Below are 15,458 nucleotides of genomic sequence, written 5' to 3' on the forward strand. Positions count from 1 at the left end.
ATTACAAAAATTACATAAAATTACAATAAAATTGTATAAATTGCTTGATAAAATATAAACACAAATAACTTATATTCACTAATATATACTAATATATATATTTTTTAAACATAAATTAATACTTTAATGTTTATTTTGTTGCTATAGTATATATATATATATATATATATATATATATATATATTATATATATATATATATATATAATAATGAATATGAATAAATTATTTAATTTTAGTGAAAATATTTACAGACATTTAAATAAAAAACTTATTTTTAATGTGTATTTTGTTGTTAGATGCTATTACAAACATGTTATAAATTGCTTAATTAATTAAAATTAATATATGTTATATATATATATATATATATATATATATATAAAACAATTACATTTATATATTCTGAATATATGATATATTATATACATTAATATATAATATATATATATATATATATATATTATATATATATATTATATATAATATATATACTATACTATTTTAATATTGTATTTCATTCAAATTTGATTTTATATTTAAATTTTAATTTTCTAGTCACAGGTTTATTTTCTATTCTACAGATATTGAAACAGAAATGAATATTTTTGTTTATTTCATTACTAATAGTATATATAATACAATAATAATTTTATTCCATAAATTATTTAAGTTTAGTAAAAACATAAAAATAAAACATAAATAAAAAAACATAATTTAATGTGTATTTCGTCACTAGATGTTAATTAAAAAATACAAGATACAAGATACTGTAAATACAAAAGTATATATATATATATATATATATATTATATAATATATATATACATAAAATACAAACACAAAAATTGCATAACTCCATGTAATGTTACATAAAGCTTTAGATTTAAGTTTAGACATTTATACAGAATATTGAATCTCCATATAAACGCTAATATTTCCTAACAATCCTGGACAAACAATAATAATAATAATAATAATAATAATAATAATAATAGTAATACAATGTGGTTGTTCGAAAGTGTCAAGTTCTATTAATAATAATCTGAGCGAACCCAAAAATGCCGTTGTCATCTGGCATATGAGTGAAATGTCCCTCACACATTAACAGCTGCTCTCCAGCTATCTCAGATATGAGGGTGTGTGACAACAAACTCAGCAGCAAAAGTCCCCCACACATCACTTCCTGCAGACTCACACGGAGCAGTTTAATGATTCAGCGACACATGAGCTGCACTTAAAAATGTTGAAAACCGCCTTTGAAAGCATGTGAATGCGAACTAAAATAGGCCTAAACTTGAGCCGCACTTCTGCCATTTTGAGGCCTTTGTGCAAACCATGACGTCAAAGACGTTCTCACCTTTCCCCCAGCCAGACCTCGTGGTCCAGGCACTTGGTCTGATGGTGTGACAGTGACACGGGGTCGAAGCGGTTAGAGATCAGAGCGTGCACATCTATTTACATCTCGCAGCGGGCCCTTCTCTCCTGACACCGAAGGAATGTGGCCTAAATATAACGGCTCACACACGTAACCGCGCTCCAGACCTCCTGACAATGCATCATCAGATACTCTCCAATCCAGTACAGTCACACACATGCTTTACAATCTGTCCCATCACCTGGACGACTGCAAATAGAGACTCTTACCTGATGTTCCTCCTGAGTCTCAAGGATGTCAAAAATGCGCTGGGACTGGCTGAAACAACACATTTGCATTCAAAAGTCACAGTCAGAATTCATTTTTAAATTAATCAATTTTTAGACTGCAACTATTATATTTTTGTCTTGTTTTACTTTATATTAATATTTAAACATTCTTAATTCAAAGTTATTTACTTGATCTACTATCTATCTATCTATCTATCTATCTATCTATCTATCTATCTATTTATATTTTTACATTTACTTCATAATGCTAATAATTTATTCCATTTAATTTTAGTGAAAATATTTACAGACATTTAAATAAAAATTTATATTTTATTGTGTATTTTTTGTTAGATGCTATTACAAAATTTTCTATAAAATACAAAAACAAATAACTATATTTACTAAAATTCTAAAATATATATATATATGAATTAATTTAAATTAATTTTATTTTTCTGACCACACAAAAAAGGCAGAAGTATATTTTGCTAAAATATGATTCAAAATGTTTGCAAATATATTATCTATCTAAATATATTATATATTATTTTTTGTATATTTTGAATTTTTTTTAAATATAAATGTTATAAAAAATATTAAATATATCTATCTATTTTTTATTTATTCCATGCTATTTTAATATTATATTTAATTTATATTTTACATTTTATGTAATATATTTATATTTTCCTATTTAATGTTACTGAATAAATGTAGTTATTTAAAAAGAAATGAATATTTAATTTTTTTTGTCAGTAATATATATATATATATATATATATAAAACACTAATAATTTATTCCATGAAGCGTTTAATTTTAGTGAAACTATTTACAGACATCTGAAAAAAAAAAATTATGTGTATTTTGTTGTTAGATGCTATCACAAAAGTGTTATTAATTGCTTGATAAAATACAAACACAAATAACTATTCACTAAAATTCATATATATGAATTCATTTAAATTATTATTTTTTTCCACACTGACAAATATTTAATTTCACTGAGCTTCATTTATTACAATAGTTTATTTAGTTAAAATATTTAGGCAAGATCATTTTAATATCTAAAGTCTTTTTACTTTTCAAGTATATATATACATATATATAATTATATTTAGCTCTTGTAATGGAAAACAAGACATAAATACTAATTATTAAGAAATTGTTTTTTGAAATGTAGGAGAAATATCTGAGACAAAATTGATGCTGAAAAGACACAACAACTGGAAATCAATTCGTTTCATGATTAAATGTGTTGAATATAAGCTCTGTCGTATAATATCGCCTTAATATTGCTGAGGTAAAGCACTGAAAGTAAAAATACGTTTAAAAATCATTCATTACCGTTCACAACAAACTTTTTCGCCGACATGTTTTACGTCGCCACGCCCATTATGACGTCACGACTGGACGCCGTCCGCGTTGCCAAGTCCGCGATTTTTCGGCAAATTCGATGCACTTTTTTCACTGTTGCTGCGGGTTAAAGCGACCTCAATAACGTTATACTTATCCCCTGGAATGCAAATTTTACCAGGGGAACCCAGCCAAAAAAACGTTTTTTTTTTTACCTCCCAAAGCGCAATTTTTACCGAGGAACCCCCTCCAAAACGCAATAAGGCGGGTTTTGTTGTGAAAACCTGGCAACCCGGAGGAATCGTCTACATATCGCGTTTCCAACAGGCGATTTTTTACGTCTTCGCTTGATCCACTTGGAGCCTGCAAGCGTTGATACTAAAATGAGACAAAACTGAGATAACCTTGATCCATAAAAGCTTTCACAGCTCGTGGTGATTATGTTTGTCACTCGCACCTGGTACTAGATTCCAGTCTGTATGAACGGACGCCAGTAGAGGCCTACTGTTACACAACGATTAGAAACGATGCCCATTGCCATTCCTCTATTTAATATCATGCATCAAACATGATTAAAGTGCTTTCTGTCTGTTGATATTAATAATATTATGGCTTGAGAAAATAATTAACTGTGCTATAGACACAATGCATGCATGTACATCAATAAACCAGTGTTGTTCAGAGGATAAAATAAGGAAGTGAATGTTCTGATTGTTTGTGAGCACTGGATGTACTTCAATAAAATGCAGTAGCCTATTAACATTGTATACAAGCTATAAATACCAACACATTGACCTTGTGTCCGAGTGCCTGATATGTGTTTGTTTTCCTGTTATAATATGGCAATAACTTTGAATAAATGTTTGAGTAAATGTAAAATCAGAACCTTTGTAACACTTTATAATACAAGTATTTTTCCTTTGGTGTTTTTGATATGGTAATGGAGGGATATAATGGAGCCAAATGTAAATTTATAATGAAATATAAACAAACTAAAACGAGAATTTACACAAAATATGAAATTAAGTAGCCTAAATGATAATATAACATAAAAATGTTGGATTTAATAAATGAAAATACAACATATGAGCATAAATAAAGTAAAATTACACTAAAAATGACATGACATGTACTATTCCGGACAAAATGAAATAGCCTATGTAGTAATATATCATTAATATTTTGGATTTAATAAATAAAAATACAACATATGAGCATAAAAATGTAAAATGACATGAAATGTAATATTTTGGACAAAATGAAATAGCCTAAATAGTATTATATCATTAAAATGTTGGAATTAATAAATAAAAATACCCAATATAAGCCTAAATAAGGTAAAATGACAAAATATGAGATTAAATTTAATATGTTGGACAAAATTAAATAGCCTAAATGATAATATATCATTATGTGTTAGAATTAATTAATAAAATGAGCCTAAATAAAAGTAAAATAACAAAATAATGGCATGAAATTTAATTTAGGAAAAAAATAAGTAGTCTAAATGATAATATAACATAAAACAATGAAATTAATAAATAGAAATACAACATAATGAGCATAAATAAGGTAAAATCACAAAATATGAGATGAAATTGAATATACTGGACAAAATTAAATTGCCTAAATGATAATATAACATTAAAATGTTGGAATTGATAAATAAAAATACAACATCTGAGCATAAATAAGGTAAAATGACACAAAATATGAAATGAAATATTTTGGACAAAATTAAATAACCTAAATGATAATATAACATAAAATGTTGGATTTAATAAGTAAAAATACATCATATGACCATAAATAAGGTAAAATCACAAAATATGAGATGAAATTGAATATACTGGGCAAAATTAAATTGCCTAAATGATAATATATAATTGAAATATTGGAATTAATAAATACAAATACAATATATGAGCCTAAGGTAAAATTACAGTAAGTATGACATGAAATGTGATATTCTGGACAAAATTAAATAACCTAGATAATAAATAAAAACATAACATATGAGCCTAAATTAAAATTAATATGTTGGACAAAATGAAATAGCCTATATGATAATATTACATTAAAATGTCGGATTTAATAAATAAAAAGTCAACATATGAGCCAAAATAAGGTAAAATGACACAAAATATGAGATGAAATTTAATGTTGGACAAAATTAAATAGCCTAAATGATAATATAACTTATAAAAATAAAGATAATATAAATTAATTTTTTTCCATTAGTGTTGAAAAAATAAAATATATGAGCCTAAATAAGGTAAAATGACACAAACTATGAAATTAAAATTAATATGTTGGACAAAATGAAATAGCCTATATGATAATATTACATTAAAATGTCGGATTCAATAAATAAAAAGTCAACATATGAGCCAAAATAAGGTAAAATGACACAAAATATGAGATGAAATTTAATGTTGGACAAAATTAAATAGCCTAAATGATAATATAACATTAAAATGTTGGAATTAATTTTTTTCCATTAGTGTTGAAAAATAAAATATATGAGCCTAAATAAGGTAAAATGGCACAAACTATGAGATTAAATTTAATATACCGGACAAAATTGAATAAATGACAACACAGCATGAAATGTATGTTTACTGTGTTTTTATTTCAACATTTTTACTTAAATATTGTATGTTTTGTCCATTATATTCCTCCATTACAGTTCAGACATTGTAAACATAAAAATCCAGATGTTTTCCATGCATGTTGAGAATGAAAAGACAACACAGAAAGGGTTCAAATGTCCGTTCTGATTGAAGATAATAAAGCTTTAGTTACAGTGAAATGAAAACAAAGTCATAATTGCCATACTGTTCATCTCTGGGCATCCCAGAGAGTAATGCTTGTTTTTAACAAAACAAAAGTTACACAGAGCAATAAAAAAAACAAATCAAAGGCTTTTGCCATCACTTAATAAGTTAGTATTTATTTACAAAAATTCATCTAGTGGCAGAAGCCATATCTACTTGGGATGCTATTTACAATTCTATCTTCATTCCAATGCTGTGAAGACAAGAAGGAAAAGTTGATTAGAAAAAGAAAGAAAGAAAGAAAAAAAAAAAAAAAACATCTACAATGACATAAATCATATACACTGCCACTCAAAAGTTTGGGATCAGGAAGATTTTTAATGCGACTTTTCTACTCATCAAGGCCGCGTTTATTTGATCAAAACTACAGAAGAAAAAAAAAAAAAAAAAAAAAAAAAACACTGTAATATTGTGAAATGTTAATGCAATTTAAAATAGCAGGTTTTTATTTTAATATACTTGAAAATATAATTTATTCCTGTGATGCAAAGCTGTTTTTCAGCACCATTACTGCAGTTTTCAGTGTCACATGATTTAGAAATCATTCTAATATGCTGATTTATTAGCAATGTTGGAAATATAATCAATATATATATATTGTTTTGGACATGTGACGCTTTTTTCAGGATTCTTTGATATATAAAACGTTAAAAAGAACAGCATTTATTTAAAATAGAAAACTTTGTAACAATGTTACAATTGTAACAAAGTTTAGGGTCATTAAATGTTTTCTATGTTTCTCTCTTTGAAAGAAATTAATGCTTTTATTCAGCAAGGATGTGTTAAATTGATAAAAATTGATAGTAAATACTTATATTGTTAGAAAAGATTTCTATTTTGAATGAATGCTGTTCTTTTTACCTTTTTATTCATCATTGAAGCCTGAAAAAGTATTGATAATAAAAGTAATAAGTATATTATGATTTGTGACGTGTGACAGTGAAGACTGAAGTAATGGCTGATGAAATAAATTATATTTTAAAGTATATTAAAATAAAAACTGAGCATAAGATAAAAATCAGCTCAGATCCCAAGTTTTTGAGCAACAGTGTGATATTAAAAGAAGGAGGATCTTACCTATAAGACATTCAACAGTGAGTTCTGAATGTCTTCATAAACTTGGTTATAGAGCTCATCTTTTGTTCTCATTCCATCCATATATTCTGCAAACACGAATTGTCGTGAGTTACAGATTACAATGCTTGCGAATGCCATTTTATCACTAGATTGGTGGACTTACGGATATCTAGACCGCTGTTTTCCATCTCCAGCCTGTGTTTCAAGTACATGGGCCACACGTGGCCATCAAACAGACCAGGAGGGTCAGGAACAGTGTAAGTTCTCGTACTGAAACGAAACAGACCGATGTTAGAAAACCATCAACTTTAATCATCCATAAACATATGATTTTCAAAATCAAATCTCACCTTCTTCTCCTTTTGCACTCCTCGTATGGAATGGTGACGTAGAAGCACTTGTTGTAGACCTCAAGCAAAGGCCTAAAGGTTGGAAACAAGACGAAACCCATCAACCTCCTACATCTATGCAAGATAAACAAAAGCAATTTGACTCTGAAGACGCCTACTTGTAATTATAAAGAAGAAATCCCTCTATGATAAGTATGTGGATGTCCCGCTCAGGGTCCGAGCCGTCGGGCGAAACGGTCACGCCGTGGGAGCGAGCGAACTTCACCGGGTTCTCCATCCATCCCTTAACAGTGTTCACCATGGCGTCCATGTCCAAGGCGGTGATCACTAAACAAGGAGACAAAAAAGACAAGGAGTGTCTCACATGCTTGGATAATGAGAATATTATAAAACTGTGCATTACTCTTCTAAATGTCTTTTTTCTTCTTATTCAGGGATGTTAATAATTAACATAACAGGACTGTGAGTCAAATTTACACTGCGAGTCTGAAGTTTGGGCACACTTGTTAAATAAAATAGTTAAGACTTTAAAAGAAGATTCTAAACTTTAGATTGACCTACGAAGCACATTTTAGTCATTAAAAGTGTAGTTCACTTTCAGAACAAAAATTGTCATCCAAGGTGTTCTTGTTTTTTTTCTTCACTCGTAAAGAAATCATGTTTTTTGAGGAAAGCATTTCAGTGGACTTCTATGGTGCCCCTGAGTTTGAACTTCCAAAATACAGTTTAAACGCAGCTTCAAAGAGCTCTAAATGATCCCAGCCGAGGAAAAAGGGTCTTATCTAGTGAAACGATTGGTTATTTTCTAAAAACATTTACAATTTGTATATTTTTTAACCTCAAACGCTCTGTGAGTGCCAGTTCATGACAGTTAGGGTGTGTCGAAAAACCTCCATCTCATTTTCTCCTCCAACTTCAAATTTGTCCTACTTCGCTGCAGAAGTACCGACCCGGTGTTTACAAAGAGAATAGCAAAGAAGATCAAACACCTTTAAAAAAAAAAAAAAAAAAAAAAAAAAAAAAGGTAGAACAGCGATGCAGGATGATTTTAAAGTTAGAGAAATGAGATGGGAGTTTTTCGACATACTCTAACTATTTTGAACCGGAGTAGCATTTCAGTTAAAAAGTATATAAATTCTAATTCATTTTTACAAAATAACCAATCGCTTGCTACATAAGACCCTTGGCTGCAATCATTTAGAGCCCTTTGAAGCTGCATTTTAGAAGTTCAAACTCGGGGGCACCATAGAAGTCCACTATATGGAGAAAAATCCTGAAATGTTTTCCTCACGACTGAAGACAGACATGAACATCTTGGATGACAAGGGGGTGAGTATTATCTGTACACTTGTATTCTGAAAGTGAACTACTCCTTTAAGTGTGTCCAAGCTTATGACGTGCAATGTAAGACAAAGTTTTGCTGGGTTTTAGGTTTATGTTACATCAATGCAAACATCAGAATGGTTATGGAAAGGTGGGAATACGTTACTGTTTCTCTTCCCACAGCGAAAGCCACTCTTACCATCCCATTGTTTAAAGCCGTCCTCCCCGAGCTCTATTTGATCTTGGGGCTGCAATAACAGTGACCAATAAAACAAAAAGGTGTAGATCGCTCAGGCAGTGCTGGTCCCACCTGGACATGTGACGCCAAGCCCTCAGGCTAGTCTGTGATTTGAAACTCAATTTGGTTGCAGTGCGCCATATGCGCTTTAATGCATTTGTTGGAGTGATTTATCTAGTATAGTCTAGTGAAATAACCAGCATGTCATGTCAAACCAATGCGATTCTTGAGATGACAGTTAGGAATGTGTGTGTGATGCACTTAAGTGTTATTAAAAATATCGATGTGGACGCTCAGAGAGAGATGGTGGGTGTGGAGGGTTGCCAGATCCTCTTACATGCCACAGAATGATAAATGCATGAGCAAGAGAATCATATTAGTGGAATTAGGCTTGCAAATGAATGCCTGCTAGACTTAGACTGTACTGGATTTTAGACACTTCATTCGGCATTCATTTGTTGGGTCTTTGAGGTTGGCTGTCCAGGAGAACACCAGCATATATGGACAATGGATCCATAACACAACAAATGGCTAAGTCCTAAACGTCTTTAACTTTTTCCTCCTTTGGAAATGCTTTTCTATTCTATGTAATGATTTAGAAGTATTTGGATGTGTAAATCAAACTTAAAATGCATCCAAATACTATAAATATAGGTCTACATAAATTCATTAATTAGTAAAAACGTGGATTCTCGTCATACCTTGAAGAAATCATCTTGATGTACAACACAACAGTTTGGTAAGTTCTTTATGAGTCTTCCCGTCAAAGTTGTCTTTCCTCCATTGGTCACGCTGTGAAGGCAACGTTACACATTTAATAAACAATAATATCATACAAAACCAATTCAGATTTTGTGGAATAACGTTACTCACCCTCCTATTCCAATAATAAACTTCATTCTGATCCTTTTTAATCTTGGTCTTCCGAATACAGTCGGGAATGCTTTCAGTCTCTCCCAGAATCTCCCTCTCTTTACTATTTCATTGATGGACTAAGCTTTCGCCTTCATTATATAGCCGGCTGGGCTTTGCGTCACGTCGACGTGGGTCGCTTGCCAATAAGGCCGCTTTCGGAGAACCAATCAGCGTTTGAGTCGTCTTGCTCATTTGCATACTGGCGGCGTTCCAGCGTCGCACCTGTCGCGTTGCGTCTGTCAGCGGGTCGCGCGCACGGTGGGGGCGTTTTGAGGCGACGGCGCTGCTCTGAGGGGCAATTAAAGAGTGGAAATATACCACCAAATCATGCCAGCTAGCACATAGTTTGTGTTTAACACGCATTACCAAGACTACCGAAATGAGGGACGTGATTAAACGCAGGTAAAAGGAATAAACACTTCATTTACATGACGATCCAGGTTATAGTCCATCATAATGTAGTATTAAAATCAAAGGTGTGATTAAAAGGCTTAGACAAACTTCCCATAGAGGTTTTGGAAGCGAGTTATAGCCTGGATCTTTGACAAAATATTTACAAAACATTTAATAAAATTGTATTTTCTATTCTTATTTATTAAAGAAGTCTCTTCTGCTCACCAATCCTGCATTTATTTGATCTAAAGTACAGCAAAGGCAGTAATATTGTGAAATATTTTTACTATTTAGAATAACTGCTTTCTATTTGAATATATGGTAAAATGTAATTTATTTCTGTGATCAAATCTGTATTTTTAGCAGCATTACTACAGTCTTCAGTGTCACGTGATTTTTTTAGAAATCATTCTAATATTCTGATTTGCCGCTCAGAAACATTTATTATTATTATTGTTATGTTGAAAACAGCTGAGTATAATTTCTTTGTAAAATTATAAATGTCTTTATCATCACTTTTGATCAATTTAAAGCATCCTTGCTAAATAAAATTATAAATTTCTATCTTTTTAATAAAGGTTTGAATGGTATAGTGTATAATATTACAAAAGCATTTTATTTATCTGTTTATTCATCAAAGAATCCTATGGATAATATTGATAATGATAATAATAATAATAATAATAATAACAACAACAACAACAGCAATCAGCATATTAGAATGATTTCTGAAGGATCATGTGACACTGAAGACTGCGGTAATGATGCTGAGAATTTAGCTTTTATCGCAGAAATAAATTACACTTTAACAGATATTCAAATAAAAAGCAGTTATTTAAAATAGTAAAAATATTTCTAAATTTGACCGTTTTTGCTATTCTTTAGATCAAATAAATGCAGGCTTGGTGAGCAGAAGAGACTTCTTTAAAAAAATTTTTTTGACTGATTGTTTAATGAAATTAATTATTAAATTTCATAATCAAGGCAGTAAATTGCAATTATGAAACCCCTATTAAAAACAGACTACAACTACAATAAATTAGCTAATCGTAATGCTTACAACAGACCATATTATCATTAATAAAATAGTTTTTTTCATATATAAATAATTGTATTATTATTATGATTTTATATGTAACCCGGTGCTCCCATCACCATTATTATTTAAAATATTAATAATGATAATAATGGTGATATCGATGTAATGTAAATTGATGTACAGTATAATATGTGACCCTGGACCACAAAAACAGTCTTAAGGGTAAATTTTTGGACTTTGAGGTTTATAAATAATCTGACAGCTGAATAAATAAACTATTGAACAACTATTGAAAATCTGCAATCTGAGGGTGCAAAAAAATCTAAATATTGAGACAATCGCCTTTAAAGTTGTCCAAATGAAGTTCTTAGCAATGCATATCACTAATCAAAAATTACATTTTAATATATTTACGGTAGGAAATTTATAAAATATCTTCATGCAACATGATCTTTACTTAATATCCTAATGATTCATAAAAGATAATCAATAATTTTGACCTATACAATGTATTGTTGGCTATTATCGTGCCAGGGTCACATGCATGTTCTTGAACGCCTTTGTCTCTAAACTCATCCTCCCACTTGATTTCTGCCCTACATTTAAGCTCGGGGTCATTTTACCTGGTGAACTCCAGTTTGGCCAGAATCCCACATGTGATTATTCATTTTCAGTATCATCGAGTACAAACACAGAATGTTTGAGCCTGATGTTTCAGACAGCAAAGAGAACGCTGAGCTATTTCTGATTGATTTATGTCTGCTAGTATGCATGGATGGCTGTTAATCATTATATTATGGTCACACTCTCCACCTAAATGGAAGTGCAGATCCCAGAGCCAAATGTTAAGGCACGTGGTATTTCAGTATGTTTCCTCTCATGATACTTGACCATCCCGATCAGATTGTTTCCAATTACTTAACTCGTCTTGCTGGCACGGTACGAGGGAACTTTTCTCCCTGGACTGAGGTGAAAAGTTCCATACCTAACCAGCTCTCAGCAGACCCAGAGCTATATTTGGCGGGATGTCTGTGTGTGACATGGTACAAACGCTTCTGACGCAACTCACAAAAATACCAGACTACTAATTCAATAGCAAAGGAACCAATGGGAATAGCTCTGTTTCAAAACCTTGTTTGCTGCTTACCTAGATTTATAAAAAAGTAAACAAACAAACTGTATGTATGGCCAAATCCAATGCAAAAATAATATATATATATATATATATATATATATATATATATATATATATATAAGACGGGTCACCAAATGATTTCACAAAATGTGTCATTGGTCATTATCTGCATCTAATTAAACTCAATTCATGTTCAGAGTCCAAGTGTAAATGATGATACTAACATTTCACTTCATTTTATGACTATTACAACAGTGTTAATATTCTAACATACTGTACTTAAATTATGATCCTTTATCTTTCAGTCATTCATAATTATCATTCGTCTGACATTGAGGAGACAAGAGTAATAAAAGTTTTGAAGTTTATGTCAGCGCTCCCTAATAAAAAAAAAATATATAAAAGACAGACACACTTAAATTTTATGAAAAATGAATGACTTGAGTCACAGACGTTTCCTTTTATGACAGTAAACTAACCAAATTTTACTATATGTACTGACTTGAGTCAAAAGTTTTTGAACAGTAGGATTTTTAATGTTGTTAAAGTCTCTTCTGCTCACAAAGCCTGCATTTATTTTAAAATGTATTTTTTTCTCTGTGATTTCAAAGCAGAATGTTTAGCATCATAACTCCAGTCACATGATCCTTCAGAAATCATTCTGATATTTTGATTAGCTGTCAAAAAAACAACATTTTATATTATTATTATGATGAAAACAGCCGAGTAGAATTTGTTCATGTTTATTTGATGAATAGAAAGTTCAGAAGGAAATAGAAATCTTTTGCAACATTATAAATGTCTTTATCATCACTTTTGATCAATTTAAAGAATCCTTGCTAAATAAAAGTATTAACTTCTATAATTTCTTTCCCAAAAAATATTCTTGACTCCAAGCTTTTGAATGGTATTAAGTGGATAATGTTACAAGAGCTTTTTATTTCAGATAGATGTAGAAGATTCCTACAAAAAATAACTCAACTGTTTTAAATATTGATAATAATAACAATAAATGTTTCTTGAGCAGCAAAGACCGGGGTAGTGATCCTAAAAATTCAGACATGAAATCAAAATAATAAAATTACATTTTAAAATCTATTCAAATGAAAAACAGTTATTTTAAATAGTAAAAATATTTCAAAATATTACTGTTTTTGCTGTACTTTGAATCAAATGAATGCAGGCTTGGAGAGTAAAAAACATTAAAAATCTTACTGTTCAAAAACTTTTGACTGTGTATATTAATATAATACAATTTTTACAAAATGTATGCTTTTTACTGCATATTTAATTAGACCTTCAAAGAATAAAATAGAACAGGGTAGTATGACTTAAATATTTCCTCTTCAATATGCATATTATTCATATGTAATTCCTATATATTATCATCTATTTTAAAATAAATAAATATGGAAACGTGGATAACACTTTTTAATAAGCCTCCATTTGTAAGTTAACATGAACCAACAATTAACAATACTTCTAAAGCACTTATTAATACATTATTAAAATTTTAAATTGTAGGCCTATCTAGTAATATTTTTTACTGGGACCTAATTTGTTTACTTGTTTTGGCTACATGCTTTGAATAAAACATGCTGTGTACTTTCTAAACAATGACAGCCTTTGACTTTGTAAACTAGGTTAAAGCCTTGTAAATTGAAAATCATCAGTTTTTCCAGGCATGACTTGACATTTCATATAGTCAAGCATGAGGTGATGGGTCTCAGGTTGCGTTTGTATGTAATATTTTGTTCCTGCCATTCTGAGATCAGATGTAAATGAGTCATTCATGACCTATGAACAGCTCACAACATATGCCTGCTGGGACACGTGTCAATGCCCAATACAACAATTACTGAGTACTGAATTGAAGATACACAGTGCAACCTTTGGCCCTCTAACGGTTCTAGAATAAAGCTATACATTCCTTGCAGAGAAGCTTTGTACAAAATAGCTTGCTTCGCTGCTTGATATTGCAAATTGGTGTGCCTTATATTATTTTAATATATTATCTTAATTATGAACACACTGGTTTGTAGTGCAAATAGTTTTACCATTTACTGTACCACACGTTGTTATTCTTCTCCTTATTTCCCTATAGCAGCTAATGAACTGGAAGTCTCGCCTATAGGCTTACTTCAGTGTTGAATTAATAAGCTGGATATGCCGCTGTTGTTAAAATAGTGTTATAAAAGTTTGGCAGCGCTGAAATGATATCAGATAACAGCAGAAACTGTAACTTGGCAAAGCTAGGCAAATAGTTCTACAGTGCATTTGCGACTGAAAACTATTGTGTGCAAGTGTTTAGGTGTACAAGTTTGCACTGAAGGGAGCTTTAAAGGTTTCAAAGTGTTTTTGCAACACTGAGTAATGTACCACAGACATATCTCATCAATCTTTTCATAAACAAAATGTAGAAAGAGTGTAAATAAGAGATTGATTGATTTATTTTGTTAGGTAGGTAATACTGATTTCATTTGATTGGTAACTTATTCTTATCATACTTGTTCGTATTCTATTATTTTAATTTGAAATTTCAAAACGCTTATAAAATATATATATTTTTTACAAATTTGACATAAAAGATGACATATTTTGATAAAGTTAGAAAAATGCCATTACAAAGGTAAAAAAAAAAATCCCCTTTAATTCACTAAGGAGTCAAATATCAATCGTAATGGGGAGGATAATTTTTGATCAGATTTTTTGATTATTGATAAGAAGGTGCTCCTAAAATTTTGGAGCACAAGTAGGGTTGCAAAAATGTGGAAAATGTACAGTAAATTTAGGAAACATTACAGAAATTTTGTAAGCTTTCCAGGATTTTGTGGAATCGTCCTGGGATTTTTGGGTAAGTTTCTGGAAATGTGGAAAAATTCCAGTAAATTTTGGAGACATTTTAGAAATTTTGTAAACTTTCCAGGATTTTTTGGGAATCTTCCTGGGATTTTTGGAAAGTTTCTGGAAATGTGGAAAAATGCCAGTAAATTTTTGAGACATTTTAGAAATTTTGTAAACTTTCCAGGATTTTTTGGAATCTTCCTGGGATTTTTGGAAAGTTTCTGGAAATGTGGAAAAATGCCAGTAAATTTTTGAGACATTTTAGAAATTTTGTAAACTTTCCAGGATTTTTTGGAATCTTCC

General features: G+C 30.4%; 1 protein-coding gene across 2 annotated transcripts; it reads right to left on the reverse strand.

Annotated features, from left to right (window-relative positions):
* Positions 1 to 5,615: 5,615 nt before the first annotated feature.
* On the reverse strand, positions 5,616 to 9,845 carry nmrk2 (nicotinamide riboside kinase 2). Of its 2 annotated transcripts, XM_073849065.1 has the most exons (8): positions 9,703 to 9,845; positions 9,531 to 9,621; positions 8,791 to 8,839; positions 7,427 to 7,595; positions 7,269 to 7,340; positions 7,082 to 7,188; positions 6,919 to 7,004; positions 5,616 to 6,034 (listed from the first exon to the last, which is right to left on the reverse strand). In XM_073849065.1, exons 1-7 carry the CDS (start codon positions 9,726 to 9,728, stop codon positions 6,919 to 6,921), a joined length of 600 nt encoding a protein of 199 aa, XP_073705166.1. In that variant the 5' UTR covers positions 9,729 to 9,845; the 3' UTR covers positions 5,616 to 6,034. The 2 variants fall into 2 exon arrangements, with proteins under 2 accessions (XP_073705166.1, XP_073705167.1); XM_073849066.1 differs by lacking the exon at positions 8,791 to 8,839 and having other exon boundaries at positions 9,703 to 9,752.
* Between the last annotated feature and the right edge of the window lie 5,613 nt (positions 9,846 to 15,458).

This window comes from Garra rufa, chromosome 10 (genome assembly GCF_049309525.1).
Source record: "Garra rufa chromosome 10, GarRuf1.0, whole genome shotgun sequence".
Taxonomy (NCBI): Eukaryota; Metazoa; Chordata; class Actinopteri; order Cypriniformes; family Cyprinidae; genus Garra; species Garra rufa.